The sequence below is a fragment of the Eublepharis macularius genome, chromosome 12 (genome assembly GCF_028583425.1).
Source record: "Eublepharis macularius isolate TG4126 chromosome 12, MPM_Emac_v1.0, whole genome shotgun sequence".
Taxonomy (NCBI): Eukaryota; Metazoa; Chordata; class Lepidosauria; order Squamata; family Eublepharidae; genus Eublepharis; species Eublepharis macularius.
Window position 1 is genome coordinate 10,521,006 of NC_072801.1, and position 22,424 is coordinate 10,543,429.

Consider the following 22,424-nt stretch of genomic DNA (forward strand, 5'->3'; position numbering starts at 1 on the left):
CTGCCGGGCATTGTTCTCTCTCTTTTACTACTTGCTCAGGTTTTTTTCCCCTGCAAGCAGAAGGAACTGGCTCTAGTCTGACATACACACCTCCATGAAGTCCTTCCTCTGGCTGGAAGCCTGCAGAGCAGTTGAGAGGCTTCTGCCAGATTTCTGATCCCAGCGCTGACATCGGGAATACCAAGCAAAGGACGGGGTGGGTAGGGAGAGAAAACAAACACAGGAACAAGGTAAGATTAGAATACAACACCCAGCTTTGTTCATTTGAGCACCTTCAGAGGGAAGAGGGTATAATCTCCCAGTATCCTTTCTTCTTCTGTCCACTGTCTGAGACTTGAATGTTCTTTCTCTCACTTTTCTGCCATAAGACAGCAGTCAATCCTTCTCTTATATGGGGAACTAAAACCCTAGCCAACTCCGGCTCATGCCTCTGCTCACGGGGAACATTATACAGGCACTGGCATTGCAATGTCTGTGAGCAGGGCTTTTTTTCTGGGAAAAGGGGTGGTGGAACTCAGTGGGTTGCCCTCGGAGAAAATGGTCACATGGCTGGTGGTCCGCCCCCTGATCTCCAGACAGAGGGGAGTTGAGATGGCCCTCAATCTCAACTCCCCTCTGTCTGGAGATCAGGGGGCGGGGCCACCAGCCATGTGACCATTTTCAAGCGGTTCCGGAACTCCGTTCCACTGCGTTCCTGCTGAAAAAAAGCCCTGTCTGTGAGGGCACCAGTTTTGTGGGTAGGCACAACTAGCTATCAGTAGATACTGGCTTCCACTCCCCTTACCGCAAGCAACTTAAATTACATTGTTGCAGTAATACAGATTAAAGCACATTATACAAAGCAATACACATGTATTCTAAGCGAACTTCTGCACTTTGCATGAACTGTCTTGTATCTTTTAGTGTTGTATAACCAATACAGGTGGGCTTTCATCTTTGACAGCTAATTGAAAGTAGTGGACACTATAAAGATGAATGTTCTCCAATCACAGAATGGACCAATGGTGATGTACTTACTTAACTTTTTCTGTTACTTTTCACAGATTTATAGTTTTGTTTTGCAAGCTGGATATAAAGTCACATTTTGGCTATTTAGGGTGTTATGCAATAGAAAATAGGAATATTAAATTAAGCATTAAACCAATCATAGTTTATCTATGCTATCACATGAAAAAGATCTTAGCTTTCTGCATAAGATAACTTATAAAAATGCCAACTCAGATAGTATGTCAGAGTTCTGACTGGAAGAAATCTCTTGAGGATCTAGGTGAGAATTTTACCATTGCTATGGGAATCTTAATGCATTTCATAGAAACTTTGATTGTTTTAAACTTAGAATTAATTAGGAAATGTTAGCAAACCTAATTCTTATTGCTTTTCTGTGTTCCCTCTCTGTAGGATTTATATTAATATTCACATATGTTTTGATATCTTGCTTCTTTAAACTAGAGTGTATTTCAGCAAAAAGAAATAAATAAATTCCAGAAGGACTCTGTGTGTCTTGATGGGGAAAAATATTGCAAGAAGAACCCTATGAATATCTTTGTACCGATAAGCAAACTTGTTCAAAGAGCAAGTTCTGTTTTGCAGGTCTTAACTTATTGCTGAAAGCTGTCCCAGAGTAAAGATAAATCTTTAGTCTGAGATAGTGGAAGCCTTTAGCGAAACACGGATAAGAATCCGTTACAACATCATAGGCTGGGAAATTTCAAGCAACTTGCGGAGCTTCCTGTGACAGTGAAAGAAACAGGGGAGCCTCCACTGGCATGAAGTTCCATGCGCACCCCGGAACACCCCTGGGAATGCGATTCAGGGCACAGAATGTTCAGATGAACAAAGCAACCCATCCGCCCTGATGCTGGGCTCGCTTTTCAAAGGGCAAGAGACGAATTCCTCTCCCTTTCCAAGCTAGAACCTCGGCCTGCCGCTTTCCTTATCAGAACAGGATGCCCGGTCAACCTACCTTGCTTTCATTGAGCTTCTTCCCAGGGTTGGTTTCTTCCGGGTGGTAAAACCACTTGACCCTGACCACCATGTTGTTCCCCCATGACTCCCACATGCTCTGGATCCGGCCAATGTATGGCAGGTTGGGGCGGCCGGCCGATAAGAAGACAGCACAGTCTCCGATGCGGATGATCTCCTTCCCGCGGACAATGGCTTTGTAGAAGAGCTTCCGGGCTTTCCCCTTCATCCCACGCCTCTGTGCAGTCAAAACACACCAAAGCGCATGAGCACAAAGAGCACATCTGGCACATCCCTTCAATGCCAGTTTAATCCCACCCTCCTTTGAAGGAGCACAGGGCAGCACACATGGCTCTCTTTGTTTTATCCTCACAACAGCCCTCTGAGGTAGGTGAGACAGAGCACGTGACCGTCCAAAGTTGTTTAATGAGCTTCAGGCTGACTGTGGGTTTAAACTTGAGTCTCTTCGGTCCTTGTCCAGCCCTCTAATCGCTGTCCCAGCTCTTCTTTTGCTTGTTACCCTTTATTTTATTTTTTACATTTTACTTCACATTTACCCCAATATTCTCCCCAATGGAAACTCGAAGTGGCTTAGAACATTCTCTTTTCTCTATTTTATCCTCATATTATTGGCACCCAGAAGGCCCTAGGTTCAATCCCCAGCATCTCCAGTTAAAAGGATCAGGTAGCAAATTGCCCAGTAGCACCTTTAAGACTAACCACCTTTATTGTAAGCTCTCTTTGTCAGATGCCGTGTCAGATGCATCTGATGAAGAGAGCGGTGGTTCTCAAAAGCTTATGCTACAATAAAGTTGCATCTGACGAAGAGAGCTGTGGTTCTCGAAAGCTTATGCTACAATAAAGTTGCATCTGACGAAGAGAGCTGTGGTTCTCAAAAGCTTATGCTACAATAAAGTTGCATCTGATGAAGAGAGCTGTGGTTCTCGAAAGCTTATGCTACAATAAACTTGCATCTGATGAAGAGAGCGGTGGTTCTCAAAAGCTTATGCTACAATAAAATTGCATCTGATGAAGAGAGCTGTGGTTCTCGAAAGCTTATGCTACAATAAAGTTGCATCTGATGAAGAGAGCTGTGGTTCTCAAAAGCTTATGCTACAATATACACCTGTATAAGATGTGGCTCTATTTGCTGGGTGGGCTCACGTGAACAGGGAAAATAACACAAGGCGTTTGAAAAATGGTGTACGATCCAAGTCAGTGAGCCAGAACTCTTGTACATTCTTTGTCGAACCGACATATTCAACGGCATGCTTGGGTTTGGTGCTGTGTAATGTGTGAAGCAAAGTAGCAGGACTTCCATCGAAAAAGAAAGGGCTTTGTTTCCACAGGTACTGGGACTTTGGGAGTATTTGATGCCTATGACTACAGGCCAAGTGGCAGAATCAGGCTCCTAATACAGATTCTGGGGTCACTCTTGGAACTGAAACAGAAAGAAAGCCTCAAGTTTGGAGACTTTGCAATTGCAGACAAATGTAAAAATACAAAGGCAGATTCTTCCCCTAGAGCCTTCTCCCTTGCTGGTTCATGGCTAAAGCTTTGTATGCTCTGAGCTAAAGGAATGGAAATTCTGCAGACCGTGCTATTTGGATACACTAGGGTATACTGCACTGGCCCACAGACTGGTATTCAAATCAGCCAGTCCCCGATTTGAATTTCCCTTGTTGTCCTAAACTAATTAGGGCTCTGCTCTTAGGCATAGCCCGGGGCTAAATGTCCCATTTAAGAGAGATGAAGCTCCACTCTTTGGCACCAATGAGTGTCAAGGGCTGCTCAGTTACAGGGTGTGAAAGAGGTCTGAAATCTTTGCTGTAAACACACAACTTCCTGCATTAGCAACTGCCAACTTGCTTAAGTTGGATTGGGGGCCAGATATGTTTTTAAATGCATTCTTCTCTCCTTTAAAAGCACCCATAAATCCCTACCCCTCTTTTTAAAAAACGCTTGCACAAACCATGGAACAACATTCAAAAATTGATCTTGGCCTTGTATGTATTTTTGTGCTGGTCTGTGACTGTAATCATTCATTCATTCATTCATTCATTCATTCATTCATTCATTCATTCAATTTTAGTTCTGGGTCACTAGTCGGCCTAGGAGATGTTACCCTGACCATACTGGAATGCACAGTAGTGACTTAAAATCCTAGTAAAATGAAAGACAGTCAAATATAGACCCAGAGGTTGGATCCACTGTTTCTCCTTCTCCCTCTCTGCCTGCCCCCTCCATTTTTCTCTCCCCTCGCTCCCTCTTTCTGTCTCTGAGAGTGTGACTACAAGTGACTTTCTTCACGTGGAGAACACTAGATTTTTCTTGCAAGGTGACCTGGGAAGTGACGTCCGAGTGGTCCTTCCCCTCTCTGTTAGAATCGCTGCCTGAAGAGCCACAAGAGGGCTTCGTTTGGGGGCGGGCAGCTGCTACTTTCTCCCAGGGCGTCCTGCGGGCTGCCTGCTCCCAGGGAGCTGCTCTGGAGAAAGTGGCCGCATTGGTGAAGCTTCAGCCACAGTGACAGCAGAAGAATCTGCAGCAGATCCTCCCACTGTTGCTGCAGCTGAAGCTTCACCAATGCGGCCACTTTCTCCAGAGCAGCTCCCTGGGAGCAGGCAGCCCGCAGGACGCCCTGGGAGAAAGTAGCAGCTGCCCGCCCCCAAACGAAGCCCTCTTGTGGCTCTTCAGGCAGCGATTCTAACAGAGAGGGGAAGGACCACTCGGACGTCACTTCCCAGGTCACCTTGTGAGAAAAATCTAGTGTTCTCCACGTGAAGAAAGTCACTTGTAGCTTTGCTCTGAGACAACAGACCCTGCTTGCTTGTCTTGCATCAACTCAGCAAAGGCAGATCTGCAGTCTCACCTGGGTTGGCTTCCCAAACCACTTCCAAAGCTGCCGGGCTGGCAGGAAGGCGGCGATCTTGGGTCTGTTCTCCACAGAAGGGAGCCTCTGCCGCTTGGCTAGCTCCTTCGTGGTGGGAAGGTGGATCCCCTCGCGCTTCTTGGGCCGGTTCTTACTACTGCTCTGCTGCTGCTGCTGCTTCTGCACTGTCCCCTGCTGCTGCTGCTGCTGCTGCTGCTGCTGTTTGGGGCCTGGTGGGTGGGAAGCTGCCCGAGACTTCCCTGCCTGCTTGGCTGGCTTTGTCGGGACGACCTGCTGGACAGAAGAGGTGCTGGGCTGGGATTCAGCGGTCTCGTCGTCAGAGCTGCAAGAAGAGTCTTCGTCGGTGGTGGACGAGGACGATGACGAGCTGGAGCTGGATGAAGAAGAGGTGGAAGAGGAGGAGGAGGAGGAGGAGGAGGAGGAAGAAGAGCTGCTGCTGCTGGAGGAAGAGGAGGAGGAGGAATTGGACGAAGACACGGGGGTTGATGCCCTTGAACTGGCCGAGCTGCTGTCCTGAGCGCCACCCCCGTTCTTCTCTGCCTCCTCCTCTCCTTCAGACTCAGAACTGCTGCCGCTGCTGTTGCTCTCGGACTCGTCACCAGCTGGTGCTGGCTGCGCTTTGTCCTCTTGATCCTTCGAGGAGGTCGCCTTCTCTCTGGTTCCGCCAAACTTGCTGCCAAAATGAGGAGCGGAGGGTTCTCTGCTGGCCACTTTGCTTTTGGGAGGTTTCTGTTTTGGGTCTGAACTGGTGACAGAGGCGTAACTCAGCCCTAAGACGTTTTTGGCCTCCTTTCTGCCAGGCACGTTCGAATCGCCCAACATCCTCATGGCTTCCTTGGTCTTTTTCGTTTTGGGAGACATGACACCCTCGTGGTCCAGCTTGATCAGAATCTCACTGTCAGGGATCTTCCTCTGAGCCTTGGCCGTGGACCCAAACTCTTGCAACTCCTCGGTGGACTTCCCTTTCTTAGATTTGACTTTCCCTGAGGAGTTGTCCGAATGGCCAAAAGTTCCCAGAATGCCTGGCAACTCAGCATAGGACTCGCTCCCACGAACATTACTGAACACGGGAGACTGGAAGGGGGGCTGAGCAGAGCTGGGCAGTTTGCCGGACAGCTTCACCTTGTTGCCTTTACTGTGCTGTTTTTCTCCCTTGGAAATGGAGGAGGATCGGGCCGGGATCGGCTGAGCTTTCCTTGAGCCTTTTGCAGACTGCTTGCTAAGGCAAACAGGCTTTTCGGGCACGAGAGACGGGGCAGCGGGCATCTCTCCCTGGTTTTTCTCTTCCATTGGGGCATTTTCTTCTGTAAAGCAGCAGAAGGTGAATGCTTAGGATGGCATTTACAGCACACCAGGATCCTGCCCTACCACTCCCATAGTGAGGAATAATTTATTATATACATTATATTATATACATATATATAGTGTATATAATATATAATATTATATACATATAGCCGTTTAAAGACCATCTATCCCTCCAGCCCAAGGTGCTGTCAATGCTTTTACACAAGCAAACTGTGGAACCCAGAATGGGCTTCTATCAATAGGGGTGGGCTTGACTCTCAAAGGCAAGATCCACCAGGGGTGGAGAGCAGGGGTAGTCTCCACTCTAAAAACATTTTTGAGGAAACTCTTTATTCCCACCCCTATCCCAAACAGCAATCACTCACATCCAGGCCTTTTTTTCTGGGGAAAGAGGTGGTGGAACTCAGTGGGTTGCCCTCGGAGAAAATGGTCACATGGCTGGTGGCCCCGCCCCCTGATCTCCAGGCAGAGGGGAGTTGAGAGATCAGGGGGCGGGGCCACCAGCCATGTGACCATTTTCAAGAGGTTCCGGAACTCCGTTCCCCCGTGTTCCCCCTGAAAAAAAGCCCTGCTCACATCTATGGAAAATGCTCCAGCACTGTGGTTTAGGATGCTGTTACAGAAAGAACTAAACCTGGCTTTTGAGATGCTGCCTAATCTGGCCTGTACTCAGAACTGGTTCAAGGTATTCGCCCATTCACCTTCCAGGCCAGCTGGAAGCAAGTAGAATCTCCGCAGCAGATTCATCCCCTCCTCACTGTGCAGCCCCACACCAGTTGCTTAGGTGGCTTAGCTTGAGAACCAGCTGTGCCTACACACCTGTGAAGTTCTGGGGCATGTGTGCAAGAGACACCCATGCTGCACCCCCCACCCCCAGAGCACTTGCAGTAGACAAGCCCTACCCCAGTTTGCCTGCTATAGCGATGATGGAACTATGGCAGCGTTTACAGAACAGAACAGCGTTTACAGAATGCTTTCTTTTAGCATTCTAACAGCTTCACGTATATTATCTTGGTATTCCTTACAAACAAACCTCTAAAGTCAGTCTGTATGGTTACCTTCACATTGGAGACAAGCAGGTAGAAATCTAATGGCTTGCATCTGCTAAGCTCCTAGAGATGGTTGGGCATTACAGAGCGGCATCTCTGGATTTTTTTTTTTCAAATTCAAGCTTGTCTGAGTAGCAGTGCAGCTTGGAACAAATCCTTTTAGCTACAGCAGTGATGTTGGGTGAAGACAATCCACCGCTCAGATATACGTTCTTTTTGATAGGGGTGGGGGGCAAGGGATCCTCAGCAGGTAAAACCATGGCAAAACCTGCTTAGCACACAAAAGATTCCAGGACCTCGAGCGTCATCCCTTGAAAGAATCTCACAGTGCAGAGAAAGACCACTCGCTACCTGAGACCCTGGAAAACCCCTGCCAGTCAGAGTAGACAACGCCGAGCCTGACAGACCAACGGTTCAACTCTTCACACATTCACGTTCAGCCAAGAGGGTTGAATCTGCTTTCCTCTGCATTGCTGCCAGCTCTAAAGGTTGCAAAATTTGGCTGAGCACAGCATGTAAGCAAGCAAAACTTAAAAGAGGTTGGCATCTCGTACCAGTTTTTTGTTTGATGTTTGGTTTCCTCCCACGACCTTTGCCCTTTGCCACTGGCTCCTCTGATCCCATCCCGCTTCCCTCTTTTCCTTCTCCAGTATTCTTACTGGACTTGCGGCTGCGACGCTTCGTGCTGGGCACCAAAAGGGCAGGAGAGGGCTCCGCACCTGTAACAGTCAACAGCCATGCTTGGCTCTGGTGCCCTTGGCACATCTCTTCTGCCACCCGCCACCCCACCCACCAGCGCAACAGGCAAACGTGTCTGAGAAGTGTCAGTGAGCTCAGCAAATCCCACTCACAATTTTCTGGCTGTTGCTTGTATTCCCCCTCCTCTCAAATATGAGCAGGGTCGAAAGTGAATGCAGTGGCATGCAAAGCTCAATCTCTTCAAAAGAACTTTGCTACCACCTCTCGCGTGGTATGTCTCTTCTGCAGCAGAAGGGAGATCAGGAGGGAAGCACAGTCCACAAGATGGGCCCTTGAATTTAGTGTGTAATAATCCTGCTTCATTGGATGAAGCAAGCTCTGGCGCTCACAAATGCTTCAGTGACAATAAACTTTTTAGTCGATGATTCCCCAAGACACTTTGTTATTCTGGCTGCAGGAGACTAATGTGGCCACCCCTTGGGGACCTCTCTTACAAGGCAGCAGGAGATCAAACTCACACTGGATCTTGTAGTCAGGTGGCAGCAGGCGAATGTGAGACAAGGGGATCCGTCCAGTGTCTCCATCATCAAACTCCACAGTGATCAAATCTCCATCCTCTTCTTGGTCATGGGCTCCTGTAGATAGAAGGGAGAAGATTACTACTAGCTGCTGTCTCTTTATGTCCTGCTTATCCTCCAAATCAGAAAAGGAGTAGGTAGGGTCAGTTGAGAGAGACACCACTATATATGTTAATCGTTACAAGGAATAGAAATAAGCCTGGGCGTCCGTCTGAAGACATGGGCATAAAAGCACCCCAAGACAGTGAACCTGCATACTAGAGCATACTAGCTGACTTGTGGAACCCGCTGCCACAAGATGTGGTGGTGTGGGCCATTGGCTTAGAAGGGGGAAGACACATTTATGGACGATATTAGCCACAATTACCAAAGTGGACCTTCTCTGAGTTCAAAAGCAGAATGCTTTGGACTTCCACGTGTTGGGGATAGCTGTTGCCAATGGGGGGCCCTGCTTGTGGACGTACCTGTGCAGGTGACTGGCCTCTGTCAAACATAAGAAATGCCTGCTGGATCAGACCAGTGGTCCATCCAGCCCAGCATCCTCTTTCACACAGCAGCCAACCGACTGCCCTGGAGGGTCAAACAAACAGGGCAATTGCTGGTGCTCAGAAGTTTGCAGATGGAGTCTCTGTTCTGTCACCAGGGCTAGTAGCCGCCACTGAAGGACCTCTCCTCCATGAATCTATATAACCCCCTTTGAAAGGCATCTGTGCTCGTGGCTATCACCACGTCCATTGGCATTGTTTAACTACCCATTGAGTAAAGAAAAACTTCCTTTTGTCTGTCCTGAACCTATTGGCCAACAATTTCATTGACGGAATGGCTCTCACCGATAATTATCTGCTTCCACCAGTCCTTCGCCCATCTGTGTGACCTGCCAAACCTCAGAAAACCTTACAGGGGACCTTACAGGGCCTAACACACACAAACAAGGTGCAATCCCACTTCAGGGAGTAGCTTAGACCAAAAGACACAGGCCTCCGCATTGCTCATCCCCTTTCTACAGGCATGCTGGAGAAATGTGGCATGCTGTCACCTTGGACAACTGTCCCTGGGTACAGGCAGCGGTACTGTTGACTCCAATAGGCAGCGATTCTTGTGCCCTCAGGCAGGAACCGCACCGAAGGGGGCTTCACATCGATGATCTGCAAGGGAAGAAAGGGGAGAGTGGAAGGGTCAGTAGCGGTTCCACCGTGTGCCAGATCTTCATTGCACAAATGATGAGGGCTTTCCCTTTCCTACTCAAGGCATACAACCCACTACAGACAATTTCATGGCAATGCCGCATCACCCTGTAGTGTGGGGTGCTAATGAAAGAAGGCCCATAACTCGGCAACCGAAGCAGCCACAATCTGCAATCAGTTGGTACATTTGAATTGGAGAGGGAGGCAGTCCCATTTTCAGTCCCTGACATCTCTCGTTTTAGACGCTTAGGAAGACGGTGCGGGGCCTTTCTGTGTCTCAGGTCTGATGCCCGTGGATAATTCTGAGCTAGATGGAGCAACGGCACAGCTCAGTATATTCAAAGTATTTACATGCCCCTCTTTTTCCTGACAGCTCAGGAAAGCACCAAAAGGGACTATACCTTTGGCATGCAATCCGCATGATGGGAATGGCAGAAATTAAACACGAAAGAACACAACTGACAATGCAAAACAGTTTAATGAGGAGGCTGAAGCAAGGGCCAAGGAAAAGGGTTTTGAACGCTTGGAATATTCAGGGCCGGGGGAGGCTGCCTCGCAGAGGGCCCAGGACTTACCGCCTCTTGCAGCAGCTGCTCCAAACAGTAGATATGGGGACGATTCCCTCGCTCGCCTTCCACCACCACGCGGTATCTGAAAAGCGCAAACCCAAAACACAAGTGAAAGAGAGGTGGAGGCAGCCGAGGAAGACACAGAGAGTGGGACGGAGCAAAGGGTAGAGAGGCTTGGAATGTCTTTTGCTAAACTTTCTGGTAGTGCAATTTTAAACATTCGTTTGGTGACATTTTATCCAGCCCTTCCTCCAAGGTGCACAGCACAACATTCTAAGCACACAAATAGCATGCTGTACAGACCATCCAATTACCACAGGAGAAATGCAAAAGAACCATGACATTTATTCTATCCAGACGTTCAATTCAGTTTGGGGCTACACCGATTAGAAACTGCAGTTATTGTCAGCAGCTGGGATTCTGCTGCAGATGAAAAATGTTATAACTACTAACAACCTTGTGGTTTTCTCATCTGGTGCATTTATTTCCTGTTTCTTTTTCCTTTGTTCAGTGGAACTCACTTCAAGCCCCACATCACCCCTCAAGGGTCAAAAAGGAGCCAGGAAATTTTAAAAAATGAAGCAAGCCAATTATGAGCATTACACAGATCTGCATCTATTAGCTGATTTTGAATACATGGTTTTCTGCTTCTGCTAGCCATGGGGAAGCCCGAGACACTCAGCGGATCACTGAAGCCCTTCCCAACCGCAATCAGCTTCCGAGATTTCAGCAGGCCCGGCTCAGACTTTGTCAAGCCTGTTATTGAAATGATAAGGGCTAGGAACTTGATTTTTCATTTTTGGAGAAAAACAAACAACCTGGAGCAGAACTGTACATCACACTGCCCATTCAACTTCCTGACAATAACTTCTGCCCACGTATAACACATGTACATGTAGGGCTTTTTTTCAGCGGGAATGCGGTGGAACGGAGTTCTGGAACCTCTTGAAAATGGTCACATGGCTGGTGGCCCCGCCCCCTGATCTCCAGACAGAGGGGAGTTGAGATTGCCCTCCGCGCCGCTGGCAATCTAAACTCCCCTCTGTCTGGAGATCAGGGGGCGGGGCCACTGGCCATGTGACCATTTTCACCGAGGGCGATTTAAACTTTAAAAACTCCCCTCTTGTTCCAGCTAACCCAAAGTGACATCATTGTGCAGTCCTGAGTTCCACCACTGAGTTCCACCACCTCTTTTCCCAGAAAAAAAGCCCTGTGTTCATGTCAACATCAGATTGATCAAGATGGGTAGTTGTGAAAGTTTGTCCATAGCAGTAGAAAAGAGCAAGAGTCCAGTAGCACCTATAAGACCAACAAAATTTGTGGTAGGGTAGGAGCTTTTGTGAGTATCTGAAGAAGTGAGCTGTGGCTCATGAAAGCTCATACCCTACCACAAATTTTGTTGGTCTTATAGGTGCTACTGGACTCTTGCTCTTTTCTGTAACAACAGATTGGTTTTCCACCTTGACTTTTCCCCAGGCCTCGATTTTATGGATTAACAAGCGCCAGGCAGCATCACTGTGCACTGAATTCTAGTCTGCATGAGCTGCTTGAGAATACAATTTTGCATCTGAAAAAGGGTATGAAAAATATAACCACCAAGTCCATTCTTTGCTTACATGTCAGGAGAGTGAACTGTCTTCACGTGTCCAGCATAGAGCAACTTGTCATCCATTGGGATGAGGACCCGCAAACCGTCTTTCAGCTCTTCTTTGTCAATTATACAAGAACGGGGGGCTGTTGGATGTGAGAGGAGAGGTCAGCAACGTTTTCAAACAGCAGCAGAAACTTTTTTCATCATTCATTTATAAACACAGCCTGCATTGTATCTCAAAACAGTTGCCAGCTCCTGATCCAGAATATATCGAGGAGTTTGCAAACATTTCTGACATGGGTGTGTGTGATTTCCCTGTTCACTGACTTTCAGTCACTGGGAGGCACTCCTTTCAGAAAATACTGATTTTAGAAAACACAGAGATCTGTTGTAGCACTGTGGTTAACTGGTTCTGCTGCGAATCAGCACTGTACTGGTTTGGATCCCGCAGCTGCCATGAGCTCAGTAGGTGGCCTTGGGTAAGCCACTCCTCTCAGCCCAGCTCCCCAGCTGTATTGTGGGGATAATAATAACACTAACTTGTTCACCGTTCTGGGTGAGGCACTAATCTGTCTGGAAGAGTGGTATATAAGCGCAGTTGTTGTTGTTGTTGTTATTTATTTGACTAAAAGACACTTACTGCCAGTTGACAGTAATACCAGGAATGTGGCCTGAGCCAACTGTTCACACCGTATCCTGACATCTTTCCTCTCATAACGTGATCCCAGATTGATTGGGATTCCCCTGTATCATTATCTTGAAATGAGAAAGTATCAAATGGGGAAGAGAGGAGAAAATGGCACAAAAGTGGCTATGCTGAAGAGTATCCCCCCGTCCAATGAAATCACCTGCTGGATTTGGAGACTAACTTCCATGATGGCAAAATGACTAGAGAAGAATTAGTCAAGCCCCCTTATTTATTTCATATATCTTACAAACATAAAACTCTGCCAGATGGGAAGGGACCAGTTGTGGCATTCTAGGGAGAGGCGGTTCCAGAGAAAGGGCAAACATCCTCTTTGGTTCACCATGAACCTGCAAGCTGTCAAATCCCACGATTGCTGGACAAGGGAGCTCACTGTTAACCGATGACAGCAGGGATAAAAATTACTGGAGTAGGCTGGGCTTCAAGCTTTCAAAAACAGACTCTGACCAAGTGTGCTCAGCTCACAGCCAAAAAGGTCCTTTAAACTAGATCTTTTGAATAAAAAAAAGGGAGGCATGAGTGGCTCTAACGAATCAGGTCACTTCACATCCCACAATCTGCTGCTGTCATGGAAACAGGGAACCATCAAAGAGAAGGGAGGCAAATGCCACTCCAGGTAAGACAAAAGATGAGCCAGCGTCAATGTTTGTGCTTAGATCTATTAATGGACAGAAGGGTTGGGTCTGACTGGGCCAGGCAGCCACAAAATGTACTAGATGGCTTGGGGAAAGTCGAATTTTGGCATTATGTGAAACCCTAATCTAACCAGGGTTAGTAAAATCATCCGAATATGGGCTGCTTCACTAAGAGTCCCGAAGCAAGATCTGCAGCTCATTTACTAAGCACAGACAGTCTTAACTATGATTTCCCGTGATGTGTCCTGATCCTGGTACCCCAAGTGAGCCTGATCCCGTCAGATCTCAGAAGCTAAGCAGGGTCGGCTTTGGCTAGTAATTGAATGGGAGACCTCCAAGGAAGACCAGGGTTGCAGAGGCAGGCAATGGCAAACCACCTCTGTTAGTCTCTTGCCTTGAAGCCCACCAGGGGTTGCCAAAAGTCAGCTTGACTTGAGGGCACTCTCCACCACTGAATGCAAACCTCCTGGTAAAATCCTGACCCACTCTTTAGAAACGCCCTCTCAGGCAACAGTGAAACTAGTATCTGTTGAGGCAAACAAGGATCTGAGTGAGCAGAATCCTAGTTTCACACACTAGCCATAGTTAAGATAAACCAGAGTTCCACATTATGTCTGAACTAAGCCAATGTCCCAGGGGTTTGTAACCAGTATAAAAGGACGTATCAGCAGCTTATAACTCGCCATGAGCCTTTTGCAAAAGGCAGAGAGCACAGTGGTTAAGTGGCTGGGCCAAGAATCAGCACTCTGCTGGTTCGAATCCCACGACTGCCATGAGTTCAGCAGTGGCCTTGGGTCAGCCACTCCTCTCAGCCCCAGCTCCCCATGGGGATAATGATAACACCAGGGCTTTCTTTCAGCGGGAACACGGTGGAACGGAGTTCCGGAACCTCTTGAAAATGGTCACGTGGCTGGTGGCCCTGCCCCCTGATCTCCAGACAGAGGGGAGTTTAGATTGCCTTCTTGCCAATCTAAACTCCCCTCTGTCTGGAGATCAGGGGGCAGGGCCACCAGCCACGTGACCATTTTCGCTGAGGGCAACCCACTGAGTTCCATCACCTCTTTTCCCAGAAAAAAGCCCGGGATAACACTAACTTGTTCACCCACTGAGTTCCATCACCTCTTTTCCCAGAAAAAAGCCCGGGATAACACTAACTTGTTCACCGCTTTGGGTGAGGCACTAATCTGTCTAGATACATGCAGGGTCTTAGTGGAGTTATTATTATTCTTACGTGCAGTTATTATTATTATAAAAGGTGACTGACCCCTCCCAGCTCACCTGGCGTTGGCGGCCTTTCCAGGAGCACGCTCAGTGGTACGTTTTCATCCTCTGAGAAGCTGCTGTCCTGGTTGGGCTCAAAGTCCTCCTCGGCAGCCATGCTTTCCATGAGCTTGCTAACAGCCCCTCCCTTCCCTCGGTTCTGGGGAGGATTCGAGAGAAAGGAGCAAAAAGGACGAGGTAAGAAGATTGCACCGATGGGAACAGACAAAGCTGCCCTCCTATTGCACCCCTCCTGTTTGGTACCTTCCGACTCCAACTAGCAGCTGCTGCCTGCAATTTCAGGCTGTTCTTGGCCCAAGAGATCCCTTCAGGCGGAGATCCCAGGACTGAACCTATTTGTGGGTAGTTTTTTGCCACTCGGGCCACTGCTCCTCCCAGGTAGAGTTAAAATGTTTTTTAAAAATCCTGGCAGAGGGAAGGGGAGATGAGGAAGCTGGGCTGAACCCCCCTCTGCTGTGCTAGTTCTCAGTTTGGAAGGAATTTTTTTTTTAAATCCAGAGGAGTGAGCCATGTTAGTCTGTGGTTGCAAAATAGTAAAGAGCCCAGTAGTGGGCCAGTCCTCTCTAATGACTGCAGGACCTACCGCCTCACTCTGCTACGTGAGTAGACCAAGTCGCATATAGTTTGCAGAATCTGGACTACCTGGGCTCAGGCCTTTAGTTTCTCAAGTCTGAAGTTCAGAGTGGCCAGGAGGAGACACATTTGTTGCCCCCATCACCACCGACCCCACGAAAACCCTACCCCACCCCAATGGTCACACTGCAACCGATGCCCTGCTGTGGCGCGGACCCGCACCTCTTTCTTCGCCTCTTTGGCTTTCGTCTTGGCCTTGCTCTTCTTGCTGGAGCCCAGGGAGTTTGCCAGGCTGGTGCGGATGACAGGTGGGGAGCTGGTGATGTCCGGAGGAGAGTGGGAAGAGGAGGAAGAGCAGAAAGGGCTGTCTTTGTTCTTCTTCTTCTGCACAACGAAAGGGAAGAAGACGGGAAGATCCCTCATCAGTGTGGAAATGGTAATCCTTTATATAAGGGAACGACCAGGCCCATGTGCCACGTCGTCTTGCCCGCTCTCTAATCACAGGGGGTGGCTAACTGTTGGGGGGGGGGGAAGGTGGCATTCTGCATACACCAAGGACTCACCCTCTGCTTACGGTCAAGGTCCAGTAAAGAACCAAGACATACAGTTTCCACAAAGTCCAAAATGGCTCCCATGCTCTGCTGCAGAGGCGGGGGGGGGGGGGGGGATGAGCATCCTGCACATCGGCATCATCCATTACACAGCAACTGGTCCAGGCAGAACAGCCCAGCACCTGCACCCTGGAGTCCACTTGACCCTCAAGGCATCCAGACCTTCCTGCTTGCAGATTAGTTCATCCTTGAGGCTGTTTTCCTTCCTCCGTGATTCTATGATCTACTCAACCCATGCCAAAGAATAAGGGGGGGCTCATAGGTGGTAAAACAGACTTCACTGCTTCTGATTCTGTTGGGATCATGTTAAAAAAAAAGAGAGGAACAACAAACCCTGCCAGTTGGAAAACAGCGTAACAAGGGCCGGGCAAGAACTTTCCTCCTGAATCTGCTACATTTCTGCTCACGGGGTGTCTTTAACATGGAGGAGCGGTCATAAGCAGTAGGGTTCATTCTAGGACATCAGGGCTCTGCCAGCTTCTTCTTCTGTGTCCAGGCTGGGCTTCAGCGTCATGGAATTGGGGAGGAAGGAAAACAGCCTCAAGGATGAACTAATCTACAAGCAGGAAGGTCTGGATGCACTGAGGATCAAGTGGACTCCAGAGTGCAGGGATGGATGGATTTGAAGGTCAACTGAGGGCTGTTCGCTCTAGTGATAAACATCTGCTAAGGGTCCCTGGCCCCAGGGAGGCCTGCCTGGCATCGACCAGGGCCAGGGCCTTCTTGGTCCTGGCCCCAGCCTGGTGGAACGCTCTGTCTAATGAGACCAGGGCCTGGCAGGATTTGTTATCCTTCTGCCGGGCCTGCAAGACGGAGCTGTTCCGCCAGGCGTATGGGCGGTGCTAGGCGGAGCCCCCTGACCGGTAAGATCACAGAATATGCCCTCCCTACTAGCAACTACCTCCATCTAGCAAACAGTCCCCGCTATGATGCTCTAGAGATGGGTGAAGATTTGTTGGTTGGTTGCTGGGCAGTTATGATTACGTCTATATATGTATTTTTAACTGTGTAACTTTGACTGTTTTTTGGTTTTAACTGGTATTAATTATTTAATGTGTTTTAATTGTATATGGTTGTAATCCGCCCTGAGCCTGCTGGTGTGGGGAGGGCGGAATATAAATCGAACGAACGAACAAACGAACAGCAACCTATGGGCAGGTTTACAAATGTGTCCTAAGTGCCTGGTGGCAAGCAGCACAGAGTCAGGGCTTGCAAGCACAGGGAACCATCAAAGGGTAAAATGCCACATCAACCAAAATGCAATTCAGGCCCTTTTCAAAATTAATGTGCATGTTGATACAAAAACATTACAAATTAAAATGCACACGCATTTGACTGTGAGAAACCGAATTTGCACCTGTGGAGCGGCTCTTTATGTAAAGCCACTCTGGCTTTACTGTGTTCCAGCAGGGGTGGCTCGTACCTTGACAAGATCTTTCCTCTCCTTCCCTTTGCTGCCGTCTTTCTTGGGGCTGAGGGGAGTTCCCTTCACGCAGCGGCCCACCTTGGACACGGGCGTCAAGCTGCTCGGTGCGGCAGGGGACAGCACAGCTGACGACGTGGTGGCATCATGCAGAAAGATCCGCTCACTTCGCCGCCGGTTCCAGAGGTCGTCGTCACTCATCTCCAGCCCGAGTTCAAAGCTCAGGTCTTTGGGCGACTTGAACTTCTTCAGCTTTCGGCTCCTTTCGGATGCCATCTTGGCCTTGTCCAAGCTCATCCCAGAGGTGGCATCCATGGGGCTTGAGGACGGTACAGGTGTGGCACTGCCTGACTCGAGCATTCCCTTCTTCCCACGCAACAGCCGAGACGGAGAATTCTTCCTGATCTTGATCTCGCTCTCCGAATCTGTGTACTCAAATTCCGTCCCTTAACATGAAGAAGGAGCAGAGTGAATCAAGCCAAGCACCAACTGGATTGAACTGATCCCTCTGCTAGTGCTGGACTGCCTACATATCCACCCCCAGGCCTGAAGGCTACCCCAAAACCAACAAACTCATCCTTCACGTTTCTTTAGCCATTTTTCCAGAGGAGTTAGCCGTGTTAGTCTGTAGTTGCAAAATAGTAAAGAGTCCAGTAGCACCTTTAAGACTAACCAATTTTATTGTAGCATAAGCTTTTGAGAACCACAGCTCTTTGTCATATGCCACGTTTTTGTTGCATTTGCTTTCGAGAACCACAGCTCTCTTCATCAGATGCAACTTTATTGTAGCATGGGCTTTCGAGAACCACAGCTCTCTTCATCAGATGCAACTTTATTGTAGCATGGGCTTTCGAGAACCACAGCTCTCTTCATCAGATGCAACTTTTTTGTAGCATTAGCTTTCGAGAACCACAGCTCTCTTTGTCAGATGCATCAGACAATATAGCCATTTTGTTTTTTAAAGCACTTTATACAGTCAATTCAAATAAATTCAACTTATTTTGCCTGTGAGATATCTGAAATGCTTACAGCAAATTCAAACCAAATGCTGTCAGAAGCCTTGAAGTTTGAGAAAAAGAGGCTGCAGAGCACAGAACAGAGATGACTGAATCAGAGGAAAGGCCACGGCCCAGTGGTGCAGCATCTGCTTTGCACGCAGAAGGTTCCAGGTTTAACCCCTACCTACATGATCAGTTCAAAAGACCGTGTAGGTAGACAATGTGAAAAACCGGCACCCGAGACCCCTGGAGAGCTGCTGTCAAACAGAGGAGATGAGGCTGACCTTAATTTCAGGTGGGCAGCCATGTTGGTCTGCAGTAGAAGAGCAAGATTTGAGTTCGGTTGTATGTTAAGGACCAACCAGATTTGCAGGGCGTGAGCTTTCGAGATCAAAGCTCCCTCCGTCAGAAGTGGAAGAATGTCTAAACATATCCAAAGAAGGGAGCTTTGACTCTCAAAAGCTCATGCCCTGGAAATCTGCTTAGTCTTTAAGGCTGAACTTGACAGACCAAATGAGATGGCTTCATGTGAGTCCATGAGTACATGTGAACCAGCGCACAGGGTCCCCAAGAGTTCAGCTCAAAAATCCCCAGTGGACACCAAACAGTGTTCATCTCTCCCCTTCCTCCCTCACGCTCTCTCTGGCTAGTCTCTCTTTTTGTTCTCTTTCTCTTTTCTTCTCACTGCTGCGGGGATATGATTGGGAATCATTGGTAGGGTTGTGTTTGGGACTTCCTATTTTGGCTAACCGTAACATTTGAAAAGATTATTTCAAATCCCCAGCCCAGCCACAGAGTTCTCTGGATGATCCTCGGACTGGCCTTTATCTCCACATGCCTCGGAGAAATAAGTGTTTGACCTGCACGTGGTCTGATCTAGACAACCTCCTCAGCATGTCCCGAACCACCCCTGAAAAACGGGTCCCTATCCTGCACACATGATAATTAAGGCAACATGAGTAAGTGATGGAAGATCGGACCCAGGTTCATTTTTCTTTGTCGAGGCTGCTCTGAGAAAGACACTGCTTACAGGAGGATTGGAAGCACGCGGTCCTAAACTGCGCACGCACATAATATGGGGAGGAGGTTTACCCTGTGTGCCAAGCTCTAGCTAGCTTGCCTTTTTGGCTGTCTTGAGAGAGAGTGAGAGAGACAGAGACAGACAGAGAGTGACAGAGACAGAGACTTTAACAGGTTTGGATGTCAGGTGAAAAGAAATGAATTTAAAAGTGAAATAAGAATTAAACCCCTGTCTCGAGCGGGCATCTAGAGAGACATCTGTGGCCCCAGGAAAAGCAAACACTCAAAGCGCCGATCCTTTCTTTCTCAAGACCTCAACTCTTGTCAGCTCTGTGAAGGCCAGAAAAAGGGTCCCATCTTTGGGGATTTTAAGCATGAGGGGGAGAGAAAGGAAGAACGGGAGCGCGCATCCTACCTGCCAAACTGTTCCCGATGCGTGGAATAAAGAACCTCCTCAGGTTTGGGTCATCCTTTAGCAAGCTTCTGAAGGAGGGATGGTTATATCCAGACAGATGTGAAAGGGCACCTTTCACCTTAGGACACCATTTTGCCTCCGTGGCCACAATGTCCTCCCCCTCCTCTTCTCTGCCTCAACTGACACCCAGTGCCTCCATTTTCCAGCCTGAGGAAGCCCCGTATCATAGGGTTACACTACGATGCTGCAAAAACTGGGGAAATTCCCACAATGCTGTCTTCCTGTTCACACAACGGGCCACGGGATGTTTCTGCCTTGTAGGTGGATACCTGAGACGCCATTACCATCCTCAGGGACTTGCCACAGGAAACTCCCTCGTGCTTCAACGCAGGCCCACCCAACAAAACACATTTAGACGAGCTGGCAAAAATGACGTTGCTGCTCCTGCTGTTAAAGCTTAGATCTACGGTCTGATATTAATATTTTGAACACAGGGTTTTTATGAGCAAGATTCGAGTTCAGCAGCACTTTAAAGACCAACTAGATTTCCAGAGGATGAACTTTCAAGGGTCAGAGAGCTCCCCTCGTCAGATATGTTGACTCTTGAAAGCTCGTACCCTGGAGATCTAGTTGGTCTTTAAGGTGCTGCTGGACCCGAATTTTGCTCTTCTACTACAGACCAACATGGCTACCCACCTGAAACTATCATCATGGAACGTTTTTATGATTTGCGGTTGATGAACCATTTCTGCTGAAAACATACAAGTTGAGCAAAATAAAAAGTAATCCACAGAGATGCTCTAATCCATGCCATCAACCTCCCTGAAGGATCCAGTCGCAGCCGTTTCTGAACCAAAGCAAAACGACACCTAATTCATACAGCATTCTGTGCCTCAGACTGAAATTCTGCTTAACCCCCTCCTCTGGAAGAGAGACAGCTCTGACACATTCCTTCCTAGTTAAAATACGCTGGCCACAATCCCTCATAGAAGAGGGTATGCTTTGATTTCAGGTTACTGAGTTCATTGATTTCAAGGCACATCTATTTCTCTATTGTCTTACCGACATGTCTCTTGTGGAGAACCCAGCCTTTAAACACAACCTCTTGGCATTTCCATATGCACATAAACACAGGGTCACCCCACCGCAGAGCTCAGGCACACGTGAAGATCCTCGGCACAATCATGTATGTGTGTGTATGTTGCCCTCAAGTCAGAGTTGACTTATGGTGACCCCTGGCAGGGTTTTCATGGTGAGAGATTATCAGAGGTGGTTTGCCATCACCTGCCTCTGCAACCCTGGTCTTTACTGGAAGTCTCCCATCACTAACCAAGGCCGACCCTGCTTAGCTTTTGAGATCTGATGAGATCAGGCTCACCTGGGTTATCCAGGTCAGGGCTGGCACAATCATAAGTTTACAGAATTGCTACACTTGGAGGAGAAACCCTAAATGGCTTGGTTCAAACATGATGCAAAATCCTGGTTTCTTTCAAATATGGCTAGTTTGCAAAACCAGAATTCAGTTCAATCAAATCCTGGTTTGCCTTGACAAATTCTAGATCATCTCCTTCTCTCTCTACCCTGGGAAGACATCACTAGAGAAGGAGCCAAGATTAAAAATGGATATCTGCTTTCAGACATCACCTAGAACCACAAATAACTGTGTTCAATAAGTGAACTACAGATCCTTGTTTCATGGAACCCAACAACTGTGAGGGGCACGCACACACTCCGACAACCATAAACTGACTATAGCCAGTTTGATTAAACCCAGGTTTCACATAATGTCAGAACTGAACCCAAGGGCAGTTTAGGTTAATCCCTTTCTGGAAGACACCTAAGGCTTCTGCCTTCTACCTTTCCATCTTTTTAAATCCAGAGGAGTTAGCTGTGTTCGTCTGTAGTCACAAAATAGTAAAGAGTCCAGAGCACCTTTAAGACTAACCAACTTTATTGTAACATAAGCTTTCGAGAACCACAGCTCTCTTCATCAGATGCATCGACAGCTTTCAAGAATCACAGCTCTCTTCATCAGCTGTATCATCAGATGCACGAGCTTTCTCTGTGGTGGCCCCTATCCTGTGAAATGACCTGCCTGAGGAAGTCAGAAGAGCCCCCACTCTCCTGGCTTTTCATAAACGATGCAAAACTGAACTATTCAAAAAGGCTTTTTACTCAAATGGGAGGGCTGTATTGTAGGGAAGATGCTTCGCTAATGAGTTGGGACCATAGATTTCATCACTATATTGCCTTACATATTATCTGCTGCTTTAAATATGTACTCCTATGTACCACCAGTGCTCCATGTTGTCTAATGTTAGTCCTAGAATTGATCATGTTCTGCTTCAGTATCTTTTCTACTCTGTAATGGATTCTTGCTAATGCTATGTCTTTTAAACTTGTATCTATTTACCTTATGGCACTGTTTATAGAAATGTCCTTGATACTGTATTGAAATGTACTTGATACTGATTGTACTAATCCCATACTGTGTAATCCACCTTGAGTCTCAGTGAGAAAGGCAGACTATAAATGACATAAAATAAATAAATAAATAAAATAGTCTTAAAGGTGCTAATGGACTCTTTACTATCTTTTTAAATGTTTAACATTCAACCTGATTTGGAGCTCTTGTAAGCTCAAACACTTGCCAAGTGTTTTTTGCCAATTTGATTTGTCAAATGAAAGGTGCAATAAGGGTTTTCTCATTTTTGCATGGGCCAAAGACACCCAACACCACGAGCCAACCTGCATGCACAATTCAGATGACAGTGAGAAGCAAAGAGCAGGTGCCCTTTAAATGCAGTTTGTGCTAACCAAAAGCTGCAAACTACATAGTGCATCAGAAAACACAACTCCCATCTCATTATAATCTGATAGGCACTGGGATGGGGGAAGAATCTTTTCGAATCCCAAAACACAGAGATCAGTT

At 47.7% G+C, this 22,424-nt stretch overlaps 1 protein-coding gene across 4 annotated transcripts in view; it reads right to left on the bottom strand.

The window, feature by feature from the left end:
• TNRC18 (trinucleotide repeat containing 18) overlaps positions 1-22,424 on the bottom strand; it is a 109,551-nt gene that overhangs the window by 3,257 nt on the left and 83,870 nt on the right. For all 4 annotated transcript variants that reach the window (XM_054995628.1, XM_054995630.1, XM_054995629.1 and 1 more), the window contains 11 exons: positions 17,060-17,505; positions 15,248-15,409; positions 14,450-14,591; positions 11,856-11,973; positions 10,246-10,321; positions 9,523-9,631; positions 8,427-8,543; positions 7,764-7,928; positions 4,832-6,156; positions 1,964-2,200; positions 91-165 (listed from right to left, as the gene is read on the bottom strand). In XM_054995628.1, the coding sequence (XP_054851603.1) occupies positions 91-165; positions 1,964-2,200; positions 4,832-6,156; positions 7,764-7,928; positions 8,427-8,543; positions 9,523-9,631; positions 10,246-10,321; positions 11,856-11,973; positions 14,450-14,591; positions 15,248-15,409; positions 17,060-17,505 (2,972 nt within the window). The remainder of the gene's footprint in view (positions 1-90; positions 166-1,963; positions 2,201-4,831; positions 6,157-7,763; positions 7,929-8,426; positions 8,544-9,522; positions 9,632-10,245; positions 10,322-11,855; positions 11,974-14,449; positions 14,592-15,247; positions 15,410-17,059; positions 17,506-22,424) is intronic.